Raw genomic sequence first — 20,773 nt, 5'->3', positions numbered from 1 at the left:
ACCTGTTTTGCTCTAGTATAAGGTTATTTTTCTCTTCAAGGTTGGATCTCTTAGAAAATGGTTAGCAAGTCATAAATCTAGTGCGCTAATGTCATATTGGAATTGATAGCTAACCATACAGCTTGCAAAACTCACCTACAACTAAAGTGTCTGTTACATTTGAAGAAGTCGTGGTTGATCCTATGCAACTTTAGAGAGATTGATCCAAAAGCACATGATAGATATATGTATTGAATTGATACTTCAAACCTACGTATATTATGATGAATGCTTAAAAAGCATAAGATGAAACCCTAGATGAAAATAAGGGGAGGATTAAATTGGAGCATAACAAGTGTCTTAATCATATGACTTGAGACAATGTGACCTATAATTAATTCAATTTAATAATAGAAAAACACTTTTAAGTTTAGCTATGTCTAACAAAGTAATAAGAAACCTAAGAAATTAATGATTGGTTAATTAATTACTAAGGTGATTGATGAGGACTCAACCCAAGACAAAAAATGAATGCACTAGGAAAAGGGGAATATTATTATCAGAAGTGATCTGCTATTACATTTAGTACAATGAAAATTGATCCAAAGACGTGCCCTATGGCTTATAATATTGTATGATCTTGGGGAAAACCCTTTTCATAGTACCTTCTCCCAAACTCCACCAAAAACTGCCTTTACAATGCCAGAAATGTCCTTAAGTAAACCAAATTAGGTTTAGGGTTAGGAATACATTTTAGAATATGCCATTTGACATCCATTGCCAAAACAGAAAGTTCTAGAAAACAAGTTAGAAGTCGGTATAAAATTAGAAGAATCCAGAAATGGTAGTCCAACTTCAGAGAGGCATAACTTTTGATCTGGGACTCTGATTGATGAACTCTTTACATTTTCGGACAGCTCTCTAAGCACTTTATAGCCCTATGGACCAGCTTTGCTTGTCCCCCATTTTTCAGGCCCATATGAGGCCGTTTAGTGCCTCAAATCTGACTTTGAAGTGCTCTTAGGAGGTCTCTAGGCAACTTAAAACTGCAATAACTTTCAAACCGTAAAGCCTTTTCACCTGATTCTTTTTGTGGAGTGCTTTAAATTACAAGTATAATCATCCTTCCAACTTACACCCTCTAACTCATCATAATTATGGCTCAATTACAAAATAACCTATTTTCTGCATTGGCATGTATCCCAAGGTGCTCAAAAACTCTAACCTAGAAAACCATTAGTGGAGCTATGAGAGTTGCAATCTTTATTTGACCCAAATGGTATCCAGAAATGAAAACACACTAAACAAAAATTAACACTAAGCATATTTTTGGGTGATACAGGATTGCCTTTACACCATTGGATGCTCCTGCATCAGTGATATCCTAATTACTCCAACACAGTGGTAATTTCTGAATGAAATCACGCCTACTTGTAGGGATTATCTATCAAATCTGAAATTAGGAAACCAAATCAGTTTTTTTTTCCCTTAAAATATTTTTGGAAAAACCCATAGGTTCAACTCGAAAACATTTTAGTATGAAAATCTTTAGCATATGACTGAAGTCTGGGGACCCCTCAACCTCCTGGGATAAATCAATTTTAAATAATATAAAATAATTCATGTTCCCACCCAAAGGGACTTTTTGAAATATCAAATTGACTTTCATCTGCAAGTCCCTTCACTTTTCCCTATGTGTCCACTTTTGAGGTGACATAAAGCAACTTAATAAAATACAAAACTTAGTAAATTATTTAACATTAATTATAAAAAAATTAAATGTATACTTTGAACTCTCTACCTGAGTTATGAAAGCAGTGCCGTGGTATTGAATCTAATTTTGATTGCACCATGATATTGAAGTAGTTGGATGATAATAGGTGACAAGTCAAAGACACTAAAAATAGACATGCTCTCCAAGAAGTTTGGAGAACAACCTAGGAGTTCGTGATGCTTCAAAAAGTGTCACTTTGATCCGCCATTTTTACAATGTTTAATGCTGAAGATAGAAACCAATAAAAATTGAGCATGTGCTCTCCAAGATCTTTGGAGTTCCCTTGCCATCTCCAATTAGCCTATGGAAACTCAAGAAATAGGCAAATGGTCTCCAAGCTGACTAGGCCAGAGAGGAGACTAAGGTGGCAATAAAAATCTGAAGTAGTTCAAAGACAAAACTTTAGTTCCAAGCTCCTACCCATGTTGGAAATTCACTTATGAATCACCGATAATGTGTAAAATTAAAACAATATTATCCTCTCATCTGTCTTGTGCTGCTGTCCTGACCTGCAAACATCATACGATAATACTGATTTTTAGCTATTTATGTTTTTAAGTGACACTATATCTAGATCAATCAATGGTGAGACTCCTCAGTCTTCTGGGTCTCAGTTAGCCTTGGCAAGTTGAGCTCAATTGGCTGTGACCAAGTCACAGCTCAGGATTGTGAATTTTAATTTCTACATGCAGGGTCATGGCTGCTAGAGTGTATATGATTTGTTGCAATTAGGTTTTTTGTTTTGAACTTTTTATTTTCTATCGTCAATATAATAATTGTCCATGAGAGAAATTTTACAATTATGTTTATATCGTCAGCTTTATTCACGCATTGTATATAGAATCATAGATCTACGCACTTTAAGGTTTTACTAAATATTTACTTGCAGATCAGTATTCCACATGTTGTCAGTTATTATTGCCAGCTCAATTTCTTGTGGTTTGGTCTATTTGTTATATTTCTTTCCATTGCATATAGAAAATTATTATTTGCAAAAATCTTATATGTACCTTAAAAAATTCATTTTTTATATTAGATTGCTAATTGGATGGGCTTGGATTGAAATTGAGCAGGCCCAGCAACTGATAAACTTTCTATAGATTTCAATCTTTCTCATAGGAAGGTAATACTGTTGAAACGTCAAAAGCAAAACATGATATTTGTAGAAGGAAAGAAAACATCAGAGGACTCATCTATGGAAAAAGTATCCTTGTATCCCTGCTTTGTTTTGCTGATTTTTATTTTCATGTTAATATGTAGTACAATGTATGCCACCATTCCTGATAAATATTATTGCTTTAGATGTCATGCTTCATTTTCAACTTGTATTTCAATTTTCAATTGTATACACTGCATAAATGAAGCATTTTAATGAATACTATGGCTTATTCATATACATGAAAAGCTTTTCTCTTGAGATTATGATTTATGCTATGCTAGCCTTGACCTATGGAAAATAAAAAACTAGTGGCATTCTCATTTTATATGCTTCTTGAAGAAACAATAGACTTTAATATTGATTGATGTCCATTGCAGTTTTTTCCTTATTATATGACTGACTCTTTTCATGTATGCTTCTCTTAGCAAGCACATGAAATTGACCTCTGCAAACCATCATCTATAACTACTTTATAATTGTGCTATGTCTTAACTTTTAAAAAAATAGACAGTTTCTTAGTTAGAATCCTCTCGAGTTTCATGAAAAACATGTATCATTCAAATTGTGCATCATGTTTTATCCAATTTTGTATTGAGGCAGATGTGGATATAGATGTGGCCTCTTTAAAGACCCCTAATACAGATACAGCTGGATACGTCATTTAAAAAAAAACACTTATAAAATAAAAACACAATTTTCTAAGTTATTAGAGGAGATTTTCATAATTTTAAGAACAACATAGACTATCACTCCTATGTCAATTATATAAGTTCATTTAACAATTTACAGTATACAAAAATAAAACAAACAAAGTCCTATAATTAAATTAACAATAATGTCATTTAATCTAGGTGAGTAAATTAATATAAAATAAAGTAAAACTTAAATAATAATTTAAAAACATTTATATCTAAATATATTAAAAACTAGATTAAGACTAATGATTTAAACATTAAAAATAAAATTTCACCGAAATAAGAAAAATTAAATTAAATCTGCGTGAATGAAGTCTTTAAAATTAAGTTTTACAAACTTTCATGTCCCAAAATTAAGAAATCAAATCACAAAATATCTGAGATGGCTGGAAAATTAGTTAGTATTGAGAACATGTGGACACATTATTCTTCTTTTGTAGAATTGTCTTATGATAACCTATGGCTCCTAATTAAATTTGGTGTTTGTTCTCAATTGTCTTTACAACACACAACACACAACACACAACACACAACACACAACACACAACACACAACACACAACACACAACACACAACACACAACACACACTTCCTTAACACCCTTTTCCATCTCTATTTATATCTTTATCTCTAAGGACCATACCCTTTGGAATAGATAATTCATTAAAGAGACATGTCTTCTTATTTGGTGATTGCTGCCTTATTCAGAGTAGTAACGCATCCCTTCACTTATATTAATTTTACCCTGCAAAAATTGTATCTCTTCTTTTACTAATTGCACCTTTTTGGATATAAAACTAAATACATTGGTTTTGGTTTAACAACAACATCGCGCTGCCTTATTAATCATGATTTTTCATGACATTAATTGCTGGCTTTAACAAAGATTAGTTTAGAGAAAACTAAACGTTTCACATCTGGTCATATAGTAAACCACATGTGCATTGGTTTGTTAAACCAATCTACTAATAACCCATTTTTATAATAAAGATTGCAGAAAAAATTGCTGAGGCATTGCCATAGTGCTGATCATGGTTGCATATTGGAGATTAACTATCATGAGTTTGAATCTATCATATTAATCTACTTGCTCAACTTTGCTAGTAAGATATAATTCACTATTATGAAATTGTTTTGCTTATTATCTCTGCAATCAAATCTTCAAGTTAGTTCTTGTAATGTCCCCATTTTTGCACCTTCCTAAGCATCAATTATTTTTAGAGGTTAGCCTATTATCAAGGTCCTTGTAAACTAATTAGGGGACCCTTTCAAGGTGTTATAGGATTATTTAGTTGACCTTTTGGGCGGCTATTTCAATCTCCGTTACAAGACTCAACGAGTCCTGAGGCGAGGTGGGAAAAACGACGCAAATTTCCAATGGACTCGGACTCGGCTGAGTCCAAACTAAGTCTAGGCTGACTTGGCGAGGCAGATGCCTAGGCTGACTCACTGAGTCCTACTGGTCGAGCTTTGCCATCAGTCAGCGAAAAACAATAAGTTTTTCAGCTTAGGGGTAGGAGGATTTATACAAGTATGACATTTAAGTATTACTTTAAGTTATACTTGTCTAAATACTATCAAGATGTTTGAGATAGGTTTCAGCTTCATAGGAGTTAAAATGCAGATTCTAGATTTTGGGGGTTTTCAAAAAATTCTAGGCTTAGCCAAATTTTAGGATTCAAGATGCCTTTAACAGTGTTATCTCACACAATGTGTCTTGACTATTTGAGGTTAAATTGAAGCTGAAAGTTGATGAGCCTATCTTCAATGATGAAGACTTGGAGCGGGTTGATTAGATGGATTTAGAGGTAGAGGCAGTGGTAGTGGCGATGGCATTAGAGGAGGCTAGAGCACAAGGAGACCCAATGTAGGACCCTGAGACCGAGAGTGATGGATTCGACTCCAATGATGAGGATTATGAGGATGATCATGATGAGCATGTCACTGAGTTTCAACTTCACACACAGGGAGAGATGATGGCTCTAGAATCTTTCATGACCTATCTTAGGCATGGTCGTAGGACATAGGCTAGTATGAACCTTTATATTGATATATGTTTTGAACTCCTGATTCAATAGATTGCATATTCCATGAATATTATAGACATTTGACAGTGACACTATATTTCTATTATGTCTTTCAGTTTAACTTTAAGTAATTTATTTCAAAAATTTGCATTTATCCTTATGTGATCTATGAAAAGTTGTGGATGTGTGCAAAGTATCTTCTATTTATCTCAATTATAGTGTATATGATGTTAATTGGCTAAATGATGCATGAAAAAAACTTAAAATTCTTAAAAATCTTTGAATTTTTTAGGTTTTTAGTTGTCGAGTCCATCTTGCAATGTCCCCGTTTTTGGCCAGTTGTAATATTCCCATCATAAAATAAATATAATTAATTAAAACTTGTTATTGGGCCGATTGATTTCATATATCTCGGACCCATTTTTAATTGTTTCCATAGGTAGTTTGGCCATTGGCTATCTTTGCACATGCTCGGAAGGTTTTCCTGACGGGTATTTAAGCATGGCTTGTAGGTAGTGGTAGGTAGCAATTTGGATTATCTTCTCTATATTGTGAATTCCTGTTGAGTTCTTTGTTGTTTTCCGTTTCGGAAGTGAAAGACCTTCCCTACTTGGCTTGTCCGGTTTCAGTGGGATTCATCCCTCACCCTATTCCGTCTATATTGTTGGCTCGGATTTGGAAAATCGGAGCATCTCTATTATTTGTAACTACGATATTGACTGGGTAGTAAATTGGTTGTCTGTGCGTATTCACTATTTGTGTGTGTCTATTCAAATTCTGGCTTCTACAAATTATTTGGGCTTAATATATTACATTTGCATTCTAAGCAGCATTGACGAATTCCTTGCATCACCTTAACCTTCCGCACACCATCCGTTACACACAACACATAACATTACCCATCCATCATATTGTCCCCATGCTTCACTCTTCCCATATCGTACGACAAAGTTGGTAATCTCATTACCACGGGTTGTCTCTCCTTCCTACCGTACGACCTTGTACTGGACGACCAGCCACATTCTTCCTCCACCATACAACCCATATCCTCCTCCACCGTACGGCCCACAGACTCCTTGACACACCTTGTACGACTATCACCAAACTACTGTACAACTTTCAAGCCCACCATACGGTCTCCATACATGTTTACTACCCATACCTAGCTGCTCATCCCACACTGTATGGATGTTCTTGCTGTACGGCTTCCCTGCAACCCCTTCCGTACGTCCTTAGGCACTTGGTTACAGTGTTATCAGAGCTTTTGATTCTGCCAGCCTGCGGAAGTGAATGCAAGTTTATACTTGAAGGAGAAGGCAAAATAACCCTATTGATAGGATGGAAGATCATCAGGATCCTACGACAGAGCTCATGAATCTTTTAAGAGAGCTCAACAAAAACCAAATACAAATCAACGAAACCCAAAGGCTGATGCAGGAAACATTACAAAAATTATCTAAGGGAAAGACAACAAGAGAACAAAATGGGCATAGCGATGACTTGGTTTCTGGAAGGGCAAACTTACAACCCTCTCCCTCTTGACCCTCGATACGCATCTTCCTTCCAAGGATGGAAGCACCACACAAAGAAAGAGAGCCCACTTTTCAGGAAATGCAAGAAAAACTTCGGGAAGATTAGTGGAACCCAAATATGGGAGGTGATATATCTCAGAGACTGTGTTGATCTAAGAATGAGATATTTTGGCGGGGGAAATCGTGGTTATTTTAATGATGATCTTAGGAGAAAGATCAAAAAGGTAAACTTATCGCCATTTGATGGATCTGGAGCCATTACTGCACAATCATGGGTTCTGAAGGTAGATGCTTATTTCCAACTCAATTTGATGCCCGAAGAGGAAGCAATCAAGTTCGCAGCACTTTATCTGGAAGGAGTGGCGCATGAGTGGTGGCATCATGGACTGGTCACTCTTGGACACGACCAAGTAACCTCTTATGTTGAGTTCACTGAGAAACTCATTGACCGTTTTGATGGGAAGGATCCTGAGCTAAAAGATCTAGCTCAGTTAAAGAAAACGGGCACGGTAGACAACTACATCACTGAGTTCCAAAGACTGTCAGTATTAGTCACAGACATCTTTGAAAGACGTTGAATTGTGTTATTCATGGATGGGCTGAGAGAGCCTTTGAGAGGCTGGATCAAAGGGTTCAACCTGTGTGCACTCAACGAAGCTATTAAGAAGGTGCATGACATGGCCCCATCTTCCTCCAAAACTCATGTAGTTACACCAACACCATACCCACAAGAAGACAAAGACAAGGAGCCAATTCAGGAAAAAAAATCGTAGTTTGATGAAGATTCTCGGTAAGAGCTCCAGAGGAAAAAGCTCTATTTCATGTGCAAAGAACCATGGGGTCTTGATCATCGCTGCCTTGGGAAGGGAAAGATTCATTAGATTGAGGTGATGCCTGAGGACGACGAAGAACAAATACTTACAACAACTGACGAAGAAATTACCGAGCAGGAGAGAATAAATGCCCTTATACAAAAAGGGGGTTCCATTGCTATCCCCACTACAGCGACTAAAAGTGGCATCTTCAGGGTTCATGGCACACTTCATAGAAAATGAGTCCCAATCATGATTGATAGTGGCACCACACTCAATTTCATCAATTCATCTTTGGTCACTAGTAAAGGCTTGCATGCAGTTGAGCATGGAGGATTTGAGGTTAAGGTTGCAGGAGGAACCTTGTTACCTTGCACTCATGTGATCCCACGGCTACAAATATCTATGGGAAACTATACCATGACAAAACTATACCATGACAAATGAATTCTTTGTCATTGATTTGGTTGATACTGACATCATTTTGGGCATCTAGTGGTTGGAAACTCTTGACCAGTACACCCAAAGTTTCAAAAGAATGGACTTTTCATTTGAGACAGATGACGAGAAGGTGTTGCTAAGAGGAATGTCAAATAAAGGATCGAGGGAAGTCACAATCAAGAAGATGGAGGCCATTTTTAATCGTGATTGGACCCTAGACACTGCAAGAAAAACACAACAATCAATGCCTTACCCCATTCTTGGCGGGCCCATGTATTGGTCGAGTACTCCAAGAACACTTTTGCATGTCAGTTGATGGATGGCTATGTACGCGATGAAAGATACAAAATTATTGATAACATCATTTACTTTGGCGGGAAGATCTACTTAGTACCTGACTTAGGACTGAAGAAGTTGATTGCAAAAGGATTCCTACAATTGGATATGCATTTGCTTGAGGAAAAGCAAATTTTGGGATGGGAGGACTGTAATATCCCTATCATAAAATAAATGTAATTAATTAAACCTTGTTATTTAGCCGATTGATTTAATATATCTCGGATCCATTTTTAATTGTTTCTATAGGTAGTTTGGCTGTCGACTATCTTTGTACACCCTTAGAAGGTTTTCTTGACGGGTATTTAAGCACGGCTTGTAGGTAGTAGTAAGTAGGCAATTTGGATTATTTTATCTGTACTATGTATTCCTGTTGGAGTTCTTTGTTGTTCACCATTTCGGAAGTGAAAGACCTTCCCTACTTGGCTTGTCTAGTTTCAGTGAGATTCATCCCTCACCCTATTCTGTCTATGCTATTGGCTCGGATCTGGCAAATTGGAGCATCTTTGTTATTTGTAACTATGATATTGACTTGGTAGTAAATTGGTTGTCTGTGCGTATTCACTATTTGTGTGTGTCTATTCGGATTTTGGCTTCTACAAGTTATTTGGGCTTAATATATTACATTTGCATTCTAAGCGGCACTGACGAATTCCTTGCATCACCTCAACCTTTCGCACACCATCCGTTACACACACGTGCAACATTACCCATCCATCAAATTGTCCCCGTGCTTCACTTTTCCCATACCGTACGGCAAAGTTGGTAATCTCATTACCACGGGCTGTCTCACCTTCCTACCGTACGACCCATATCCTCCACCGTACAACCCACACACCCCTTGACACACTGCATACGGCTATCACCAAACTACTGTACGGCCTTCAAGCCCACTGTACGGTCTCCATACATGTTTACTTCCCATACCTAGCTGCTCATCCCACATTGTATGGACGTTCTTCTTGCTGTACAACTTCCCTACAATCCCTTCCGTACGGCCATCAGGCACTCGGGCGATTGGAACATTACACCAGTCTGTGCAGTTGATTGAGTTAGCTCATCATAGTGACCCTCGTGAGTTGATTGGGTGTTTTGGGGGTCTCAGTTGATTACTTACTATTTTTAGTAAGTCTATTATGGCTAGTTGCTATTTTTAGCAGTGCAGTGGATGACTTGGCAGTTGGTCGTCACCTGTGGTTGATTAGGTTAATAATTACATGAGCTCTTAGTTATTTATTCATTGAGTTGCATTATTATAATAATGTTTATATTATTATAAATAATGACTTAAAGAGATATTTCTAAAAAGCAAGTTGGAAAGTTTCTAGTGTTGAGTTCTTTCGGGAAACTTCTATGTTTTCTGAAGTGGAATTTTATGAAAACTTTTGTCAACAAAAAGCTTATAAATGAGAGCTCTTTTCATCGGGAAAAGACACGCTTGATTATATATTTGATTTTGTTCCTTTGTGGTTTTTCCTGAATTCCGAACTGTATGCCCTTGCTGATGTATAAGGGTTGGAAATTCTGAGAATTGCACTTGCAATTTAGCTGCTGAGGTATAGCTAAGGTTGCCTAACTTCTCTATTGTTCATCACTATAGCTGAGAATGTGGCTTGGAAATTGGTTTAAAATTACTGCTTGGATTGTGGAAAGAATCAAATTTGCTCATCCATACTGGTGATTGCAATCTGGAAATTCAATTTATGGTGTTAGAGGACTGGCAATTGACATCTAGCGGCAGCATTTCATATAGTAGTAGCTACTGGGCGAGTTCTACGCTGAAGTCACCTACCAAAGAGCTGGACGACATTATTTACAAGACTTGCGATTTACTACTAATTGTGTGGGAACCCAACCTACAACCACGTGGGCAAATTGCAGACCCATAGTTAATGTTTATGAATCTGCCATAGCTATCAAGTGTATGCAATTTGTTTGGATGGATCGGCTTGGCTTTTAAACCACCTGCGTTTTAGTTTTGGAGGTTGTTGTGCACACTTGGCATCATTGCGGGCTCCTTATTGGATTACGTTTAGCATTATTGAGGATATTAGTTTCAGCACTTGGGCTTAGGACATGATCAAACAAAGGAATACTGTTATACACTTTTAAAATTGGGTTCATCTGAATTTGTTCATTCCTTGGTTTGTGCCAGCATTAAATAAAATCATTTGATGTTTCTATTACCTTTGGTGTGAATTTCGGATTCAAGGAATTATTTTTTCTTTTAAGTAATTCCTTTATTCAAATTCACAAAAATCATCAAAAGGATTTAAATATAAATCAAGAAATTAGTCTTCACTTCAATATCACAGCCAGAGACTAGTTTGGGATTTTACATATGCCAAGTCTGGCTGCTGACTTCGAGTCTGAGTCCAAGGCTTGTAACATTGATTTCAATACTTTCCATCTCAGTGCATGTTCTTTTGTGGTTTTCCTTCGAGAGAACTTTTAGGCTCTGTTTATAGTTTATATACACTATTTTTAATAAATCACTTGGACATTTGGGTCCATACTATTTGTGGCAAGTTATCTAGATTGTCAGAGGGCACCAAGTTTATACCTTAAAAAGTTGGCAGGATCAATTGTTGGTTTGTTATATGACATTTAGTGGAGTTTAATGATTTAATTTAATTTATGAAAGTCTAATCTAGCATTGACTTTAATATACATATTTAAATTAATTATCTTTTTTTATTAAAGGGGATATAAGCGGTCAAATGTACATTAAATATATAATACCTATTAGGTACTTAATTATTATGCCAAATGGGGCACCAATGTAGGGAGGTACAAGGATATTAAAGTGACTTTATATTAATGAAGAAAGTATATGATGTAATGTCCCCTTCTTCGCACTAGCTATTTGGCGCCTAGTTGGTCTATCTTTCCATCCGAATAGGCTAACGACATGTGATTTAGGATGCCCATTGGTCATAGTAGTTTTGGTTTCAGTTGAGGAGATCTGAATGGAAAATCTAAGGTTAAAGTCATTTTATTTTATTGAGTTGAAATATAAAGTACTTTATTGTTTAAAGTCACTTTATGACAAAATGACTTAAATGACTAAAAGATGAAACAGTCTTTTATCCCACATTGCTAAGATTTTGTATCTCCCCACACTTCAAGGTTATAAAAGAACGCCTTTGCATTGGGATTACCACCACGAATATATGATATTTCTACAAAATCATATGGTTGCTTAAATGTGACTGTATTTTTCCTAAGGATGAAACCACTTAAGGAAAGTAGTGAGACTAGACGCAAACCTAGTACTCGCGTTGCATGTTTAGAGATAAAAGTTGAGTTGATACATTGATTTTCAGATTGTTAGAACTCCATGGCAAGTAGCAGGCCTTGGTATTGAATTCTATAGAGTGCGGGACACATTCTGGATACTTCACAAAGCTGGGTATTAGCGGCAGACATTGTTGGTCGGATTTGCATGTTGGAATAGCGGCAATGGTGGACTAACTTCATTCCAGTTGGACAGGGCAGGGATACTAACAGGAACAAGCCGCAGTGATAATGTGATTGCCAATCGTCTAAAACTATGCAGTGACTCGCGGGTTTGCACCAGTATTAAAGAAGCCGACGTCACCATTCATAGGCCACGAGTGGTTAGTATGACTGTAGTTGTATGAAGTTTGGAAGGTTCGAAGAATAGTATAGTACAACGGGTTCAAGGTAGGATACATAGGGATAGACGATAGTCTGATTGAGTGTTTGGAGGTGAAGATGGGTTGTGTCCTCACTGCAAAATCAGACCTCCATACTGACACACATTAGTAATCACGAGTCTGTTATTATTTGTTCCCTCCGCATTTGTTTGGTTCTGCATATTGTTAATCTGTATAAGGAACTGGAATTCTGTCACCAGCATAGTAATCTTGGTCTAATGCCATGAATGAAAACGTTAGCATCATTTAATGTGTTCAAGTTGCTGATTCTGTGTTTATTTGAGTTTTAGGTATCATTGGTTGGCATATCCATTTCTTAGTATTAGTTTTAATGAAATAGTAAAGTGATGATATAGTCATAGATTTTCTTAAGGACTTGTTTACATAAGAACTATTTGACGAAATTCTTGTTAGTCCATGTTCAATATTTCTGATCCAATTTAGCATAGATTATTACAGTGGTATCAGAGCCTAGTTCCTGCCATCTTATCGGAAAAATTTACTACATAACAGGTTGGAATAAACGAATAAAAGTGACAGCCAGGTATGAGGAAGAAACTTCATAAATTTAGTCACCTCCAACCGAAACAAGAAGAGTCTTCAGAGCAGATTGACATTGAGGATAGTTATTCAGTTGATGAGGAGTTAAATTTTGGAACAAGTGAACAGGTTGAATAGGCTAAATAGGTTGATCAGATTGAATAGGAAAACAACATTCAAATGGCTCATAATGAAACTGAACCGGATTGAGAAGTAAGGGAAATATTGTGGGTCATCAGAGATGGACATAATAACATTGCTAATGCGCTTCAACAACTTGCAGGTACTATGTAGCAATTAGCTCCGGTAACAAGAGAGCTCCGAGCCATCATAGTCGAGGTGGTAGTGTGGCAGGATCACCCTGAGCTGTTAGGGCCTCCACACGGAACACAGACAAGCCTTTAATACCTGTTTTTAATGTAGAGGAAGAGGTAGCACCACCAACAACACCAAATTTATTGCTAGAAAATGTTATGGTGATGTATGATGAATGGGACTTGTTTCCTAACCCAATTAAACAAAATATGTCCTTTATTCAATACTTAAATAAGAAAAGGGAGATAGAAAGACAACAATAGGACAAGAGACCTAGAGCACTAAATAGAGACTTAAAGCATGCTATGAGCAAACTATCTCTCCCTAGTTTTAATGGCAGTAGTAAGACATTTGCAAGTGCTTGGATTCACAAGCTAGACACTTACCTAACACTTAAACCTATGTCAGAGATAGAAGCCCTCAGATTTGCTACGATGCATTTAGGGGGAGCGACATATGATTGGTGGCATCACGGGTTGGTTGCCCAGGATCATGGTCTCACTACGTCCTATGAGACTTTCAGCTCTAAGCTGATTATTTGCTTTGACAGGAAGGATATAGAGGTCTATTATAGGGATTTGGCACAATTACAAAAAAATGGATCTCTAGACGATTTCATTGATGAGTTTCAGCTAATCTTAGTGATGGTTCCAGACATGACAGAACAACATAAGGTAATGTTGTTCACCAAGGGTTTACAAGATAGATATAGAGGTTTGGTTAAGGTACTTAAACCAAACACTTTGGATGACGCTATTAAGATCGCACATGATCTAGAGTCACCCTCTTCGATATCACAGCCTCCTAAGAAAACATATAATGGGTCCACTTCATTCCAAAAGAACAAAAACCAGCATAATGCTACAGCTCCTAGGATGGACTTTGAGACACGGAATGAACTGAGGAGGAAGAAGCTATGCTTCACTTGCAGAGAGCCATGGACACTGGATCATAGATGCCTAGGCAAAGGAAAGATACATTATGTAGAGGTACTTTCGGAGGAGGAGGATGAGCAGTAGGAGGGCAGCGATGTTGATGGTAGTGATGAGGAAGAGAATGAGGATCGACCACCTAGAGAGAGGAAGAAGCAAGGCACCTAGGGACAACTTCCTATCATAGCATCACTTTCCAGCGATCCCACGGGACACCCCTTTCGTTTGAAGGGAATTGTTAGAGGAAAGTGTATTATGTCTCTTGGATACAGGTGCCTTGCATAACTTCATAAGCTCACGATGGGTTAGCAAGAAGAAATTACAAATTGATGACATACCTGAGTTTGAGGTTAGAGTGGCAGGAGGTGAGAGATTGAGATGCACAAGGTGTTAGAGTAAATAATTAATTATTAATTATTTATTCTATTGCTTAAGCTTACTTAGGTCATGCATTTATTTAATATTTTATATTTAATGCGTGTTGTGGTTAGTTGGTGACAACACGGGAGTTTGTTCCCTTCTATTTGTCATACTTATCTTCTACCACCTTCCAGCTTGTTCTACAAGCTTCCATGAGCTCTTTATATTCGGGCTCTCTCTCATTGTATTATCACATCAATAACATCATTTCTTATTGTAAATACATTTCTTCTTGTGTTTGCATTATGATGGCTCTCATGTCCGTTTAGGGTTTTTTGCCCGTGCTCCATGCTCTTCCCTTCTATGGCTTCTCTTTGACAGGTTTCGCATGCAGGTGATCTTGGCGTCTTCGGAGTTGGCTTTCCTCAACTTCAACATGGTATCAGAGCCTTCCTGCTGCAGCTTCGTTGAAGAAATTTTGAAGCCGTGATTTGAAGTCACAAACCCTAGTTTGTTTGTGCAATTTTTCTTCAAATCAGGGGATCAGCGATTTTTCGGAGCACTTTGGGACCAAACGGACATCACCATTGGATCCGGAAGGCCGTTTGCAGTCAGGATTCATATAAAGCTTTTCATTTTTGGAGACAGGGCATTTTTGGCGATTTTTTGAGGCCTCCAGGGTCGCTGCCGTACGGATCGTACAGACACAGAGCGTAAAAAAATTTTAAAAACAAGGGTTTTCGGCGCGCTTCGCCGGGCGGCCACCCAGCGGCCACCTTCGCACCACCCAGTGGCCGCCGCCACGCAGCTCGCCGGCCGCTGCCACTGGCAGCGCCGCCGCTGAGCCGCTGCGGCTGGGCTCCGCCCGCCGGCCACTCCGGCGCCGCTCTGCGGCCACCTCCACCAGCGGCACAGCCTGATTCCGCCGCCCCTGCGGCCACCTCCGCCCGGTCCCCGCCGCCCACTCCGCTCTGCCCACTGTCCGACACGTGGACTGTATTCATCCAATCAGAGCCCGACAGCTCAGCCTGCTAGACAGTTGGCACTACTGCACAGTCAGCGGAAGGTTATCCAATCCGCGCGTGACACGTGGCAGGCATGCTACGTGGCACATTGCCACGTGGCCCCTGCCACGTCATCATCCGTACCTGCCACGTGGCGATGCCACATGGCATTTTTTTTGCGGCGACGGCCTCCAAGCCGTCAAATTTAATCGCATGACTTGCTGACGTCAGCGCTGCATCAGCCCTTGCATGCACCTCTCCCGATTGCTTTTGGACCTACTTGTGGTTTTTTGGCCATAACTTTTGCATACGGAGGTATTTTTCCGATCCGAAAGAAGCGTCGGAAAGCTGGTTCCGAGACGGAGATTTTGGTGCAGGTATTTTTTGGTTTTGATGCTTTTTTATTGCTTGTTTTTACTGTTGAAGTCCGAAGTCCTGTTTTTGACTCCGGCATGCATATCTTTTACATCCCATGTCGGTTTTTTGAAAACTTTATATTTCTGGAAAGCTGGTGCTGTGTTCTTTTCAGAAATATAGTCCTTTTTCTTCGTTTTTGGCCTCTTCTCTTTCTATCATAGTTTTGGCGTTTTTGCTCTATGGTGGATATTTTGAGTATTTTAGGCCCGAGGATCGTTTTCCTGGCATGGTTTGCTTTCTTTTCGGCTGTACTTTCTTTTGGTTCAGCTCTTTTTCAGTTCTGATCATTGTAGCTATCCTTTTGAAGCACTTTTCTATTTCGCACTGAGATAAACTGTCACTTTTGCATTCTGGGAGTCCTGAACGTTGTTTTGAGTCAGCTGTGCATGCACTATTTCATAAAGCACCATGGGGGGGATTATTTGTTTGCTGTTTTAGGCATTCTCCCTTTGTCAAGTGAGTGTCCCTTCCACGACATTAGCCCATGCAGAGTCAGTTAGACCGTGTCTTTATCAGTGTCTGTATCTCTTTTCCTCTCTCCTCATTCTTGGTTCGTTTGCAAGAGATTTGGCTCACCTTCTCAGTTGCCTGACATCACACCCCGTCTGCATTAAGGGGGGGTTATGCTGTGTTCTAATGCATCCATGGTTCGATGGTTCGATAGTGTGAACTATGTATTCAGTGGTTGATCCTATATACAAGGCGATTGCAGTGGCTGGCTACCTATGCATTTCGGTGAGATGGATCATCTACCATATAGACATGCTCGGTTCGTGCCTTCTTCTTCCATGGAGGTTTCTTCAGAGCAGCAGTTTGACAGATTTGCGACTTCTTCATGCTTCAGTGATGCTGCTTCTTCATGATCATTCCTTGTTCCTGTTTTAGGGGACAATTTCCCTAGTTGGAGACTTCTTCAGCTCTTCACTGGGTTCTTACCTCTTTTTGGGGGAGGGTTTTTCCCACGTGGTTTTCTCTCTTTCCTCGCTTACAGAGGTTGCATTCTTCTTGCATTGTACATGGGTACCTAACATGGCCTCGTTGCCGGGACCCATTATGCATTCATCTTAGCTTTGTGAGCTTAAGGCATTTCCCTAAGTTGCACTTAAGGGGGGGTGTTAGAGTAAATAATTAATTATTAATTATTTATTCTATTGCTTAAGCTTACTTAGGTCATGCATTTATTTAATATTTTATATTTAATGCGTGTTGTGGTTAGTTGGTGACAACACGGGAGTTTGTTCCCTTCTAGTTGTCACACTTATCTTCTACCACCTTCCAGCTTGTTCTACAAGCTTCCATGAGCTCTTTATATTCGGGCTCTCTCTCATTGTATTATCACATCAATAACATCATTTCTTATTGTAAATACATTTCTTCTTGTGTTTGCATTATGATGGCTCTCATGTCCGTTTAAGGTTTTTTGCCCGTGCTCCATGCTCTTCCCTTCTATGGCTTCTCTTTGACAGGTTTCGCATGCAGGTGATCTTGGCGTCTTCGGAGTTGGCTTTCCTCAACTCCAACACAAGGAAGGTGTCAGGACTTCCAATTCATTTTGATGATTTCCTTCTTTAAGCAGATTTTTATGCAGTTGATTTACATGGGTTAGATGACATGTTGGGTAGACAATGGTTGCAGACTATTGGCAGGTACATAGTTGATCATGATAAGATGCAATTGGAATTCTTACAGGATGGCAGACAGGCGATCCTCAAGGCTATGCTTGAGGGAGGACCTAGGTTGGTTTCAGCCCACAGGATGGAGGCAATCATGAGGCATGACGACATGGAGTGGGCAGCCCATTGTTTTATTTTTTAAGGCTACCTTAGACTCAAAACAACAAATTCATGTTGACATTCAGTCGGTGCTCGATAAGCACAAGAGAGTTTTTGGGGTCATAACTCTAGGGATTCCTCTAGATAGAGGGTTTGAGCATATCATCAAGTTGGAGGAGGGCGCCAAACCCATCATCACGACACCTTATCGTCATCCTAGATACTATAATGAGGAGATAGAATAGATGATTAAGGAACTTCTAGACATGGGACACATCAGACCTAGCTCCAGTCCCTTTGCTTCTTCAGTTGTATTGGTGAAGAAGAAGGATGACACTGTACGCATGTGTATTGATTATTGTGCTCTCAACAAGAGGACCATCAAGAACAGGTACCCAATCCATCGCATTGATGAGCTACTGGATGAGTTACATGGGGCAATTTACTTCTCAAAGATAGATCTCAGATCAGGGTACCATCAGATACGGGTTCGCAAGGAGATGTGTATAAGACAACCTTCCGATGTCACTATGGTCATTACGAGTTCTTGATTATGCCATTTGGACTCACTAATGCACTAGCTACATTTCAACAGGGTTACTGGAAATGCCACCCCCAACCCTAGAGATGCGTATTGTCGTATCTGATACAGATACGGATACAAAACGACACAAATACGGAGGGAAATTCATTTCCACCTTTATTATGAGAGTCGTCTTTTCCAAACCCGTGCCAAAAACGTTGACTGCAACTTGCTAAAAATTTAGAGCTGAATTTAGGGAAAAAAACGAGTTACCTATAGTTTTAAACGGCAGTAACTTTGGCAAACAGAAGAACTGCCGTTTTTCAAAGAGAATAAATGCCGTATTTGGAAACAGGGAATACAAATTCTAAAAAAACCTGAAAATCTTCAGTTAACTATAGATTTAACAGGAAAAATCAAAGAATAAGTTGTTATAAATAAATGCTTCAATCGATTGAATAATGAATTACGATTGATCCTGTTCTGCATCGATTTCTCTAGTGATTTGCGTCTGATTTACTATTGTTCCTGTACTGAATCTGATTTCTCTACTGATTTGCGTCTGTCGTTTTTCGTTTGTCTGCATGCATCCATCATTTTCCGTTGCAGCTTACAAGTAATGTTATTTTTTAATTTGGTTTGATTTTTCATTTTAGTTTTCCCTAATGTTTGTCTAAGTTTTATAAATTATTTTTTTAATACGATTCCAATTTCATATAGTTCAGATTTAATTTAATTTTTCAATCTTATAATAATATTGATAATTAATCAATGAAATTATTATATTAATATGTAGTTTAGAAAAGTGAATAAATAAATATAAAGTATAATAGTTTAATTTTAATATTATTTAGTTTTTAAATTAAGTTAAATTTAAAATTAAAATTAGAATTTTACAATTACTAAATTTTAAATTAAATTTATCTTTATATTTTTATTTATTTTTGTTAAAATTTAATTATTTAAACTTTATAAAAATCATTAAATAACATTAATAATTATATAGATATTTTGACGAAATTAATTAATATTATAAGTATATTTAATTATTATTAAATTATAAAATAATTTAGATTCAAGTTTTAAAGTTATATTCTTGTAAAATTAAATTTGAAATAAGAATTATTTGACTTATATTTAAGCTAATCATTTTACAAATTATAATTTTAAATTTGTACTCTATAGAATCAATGTAAATTTGTTTTTATTTCATAATTTTACTAATTTTTTATTTTTTTCAAGACTGTAATCATGGCATCATCGTTAGGGGATGTCAGAGCATCAGAAAATGACAAGTGGATCAAACCAAATGCTAAATATCCATTATGGAAACATGTAACCATCATCGAAAAATTTCAAGGTGGCAGAGGTTTTAAATGGAGGTGTCATGAGTGTCTAACTGATTATAATGGTTCTTATAGGAGGGTTCGTGGACACCTTTGTCACATAAAAGGTACAGGATGTGAAGTGTGCCCTGGTCTAAAGGTTGATGGTCAACCAGGGAAGGGATTGTCACGTGAGAAGATTGCAAAGTATCAAAAAGAAGAGGACGAAGCTAATAGTCAAGTTCAAAAGTCAACACAAAGGTCAAGTCTCAATAGACCTCCTTTGTATCCAACTTCAAGAACATCTACTAGTGACAAGAGGCGCAATTTAGGACCTTGAAAAGGCATTTAATTTGCAAAGTCAAGAGGATTCGGATCAGAGTATTGCACATTGTCTATATGCGAATGGAATTTCATTTAATGTGGTTCGCTCCCCATATTGGCAAGAGATGGTTAGGTCTATTAATGAAGCTCCAAAAGGATACAAAAGCCCAAGGTACGAGAAGGTCTGTACTACTCTTTTGATTAAAGAAAAAGATATTATTGATAGACAGTTGCAAGTGATTCAAGATTCATGGAAAATTTCAGGGGTTTCCATCATTTGTGATGGATGGAAGGATGCTAGAAACAGGCCACTAATCAATGTGGTTGCAATGAGCCCAAAGGGGGCAGTGTTTTTGAGAGTAGTGGAATGCAAGGCTGAAGAGAAAGATACACAGTTTATTGCTAACATTCTAATTGAAGCAATTGAATCTGTGGGGCCAAAAAGTGTTGTTCAAGTGATCACAGATAATGCAAAAGTATGTAGAGCAGCCGGGTTGGTCGTGGAAACAAGATATCCAAAAATTTGGTGGACTCTTTGTGTAGTTCATTCTTTGAATTTGATGTTACAAAAAATTGGCAAAATTCAATGGATACAAAAGGATTATGAAGAAGCCAAAGAAATTCAGATGTTTATTTGTAATCATCACATGTCACAGGCCATTTATAGACAATTCGCCAAGCTAGAGTTATTAAAGGTAAATTTCTTGTCTTAAAAATTAAAAATATTCAAATGTATTTATGATCTATATGTTTTTAAAAATAATTATTCCTTGATTGAAGGTGGTTGAAACATGCTTTGCCACACACTACATTGTTCTCAAAAGGC

At 37.8% G+C, this 20,773-nt stretch overlaps 1 protein-coding gene across 3 annotated transcripts in view; it reads left to right on the top strand.

The window, feature by feature from the left end:
• Positions 1-20,773, top strand: part of LOC149563107 (protein N-terminal asparagine amidohydrolase family protein) — a 244,334-nt gene that overhangs the window by 54,957 nt on the left and 168,604 nt on the right. For all 3 annotated transcript variants that reach the window (XM_089826531.1, XM_089826532.1, XM_089826533.1), the window contains exon 2: positions 2,827-2,957. In XM_089826531.1, the coding sequence (XP_089682657.1) occupies positions 2,907-2,957 (51 nt within the window). In that variant the 5' untranslated portion in view covers positions 2,827-2,906. The remainder of the gene's footprint in view (positions 1-2,826; positions 2,958-20,773) is intronic.

Source organism: Cupressus sempervirens, chromosome 4 (genome assembly GCF_028749045.1).
Source record: "Cupressus sempervirens isolate cs-2001-9-10 chromosome 4, ASM2874904v1, whole genome shotgun sequence".
Taxonomy (NCBI): domain Eukaryota; kingdom Viridiplantae; phylum Streptophyta; class Pinopsida; order Cupressales; family Cupressaceae; genus Cupressus; species Cupressus sempervirens.
This window is presented reverse-complemented; position numbering and strand designations above follow the sequence as displayed.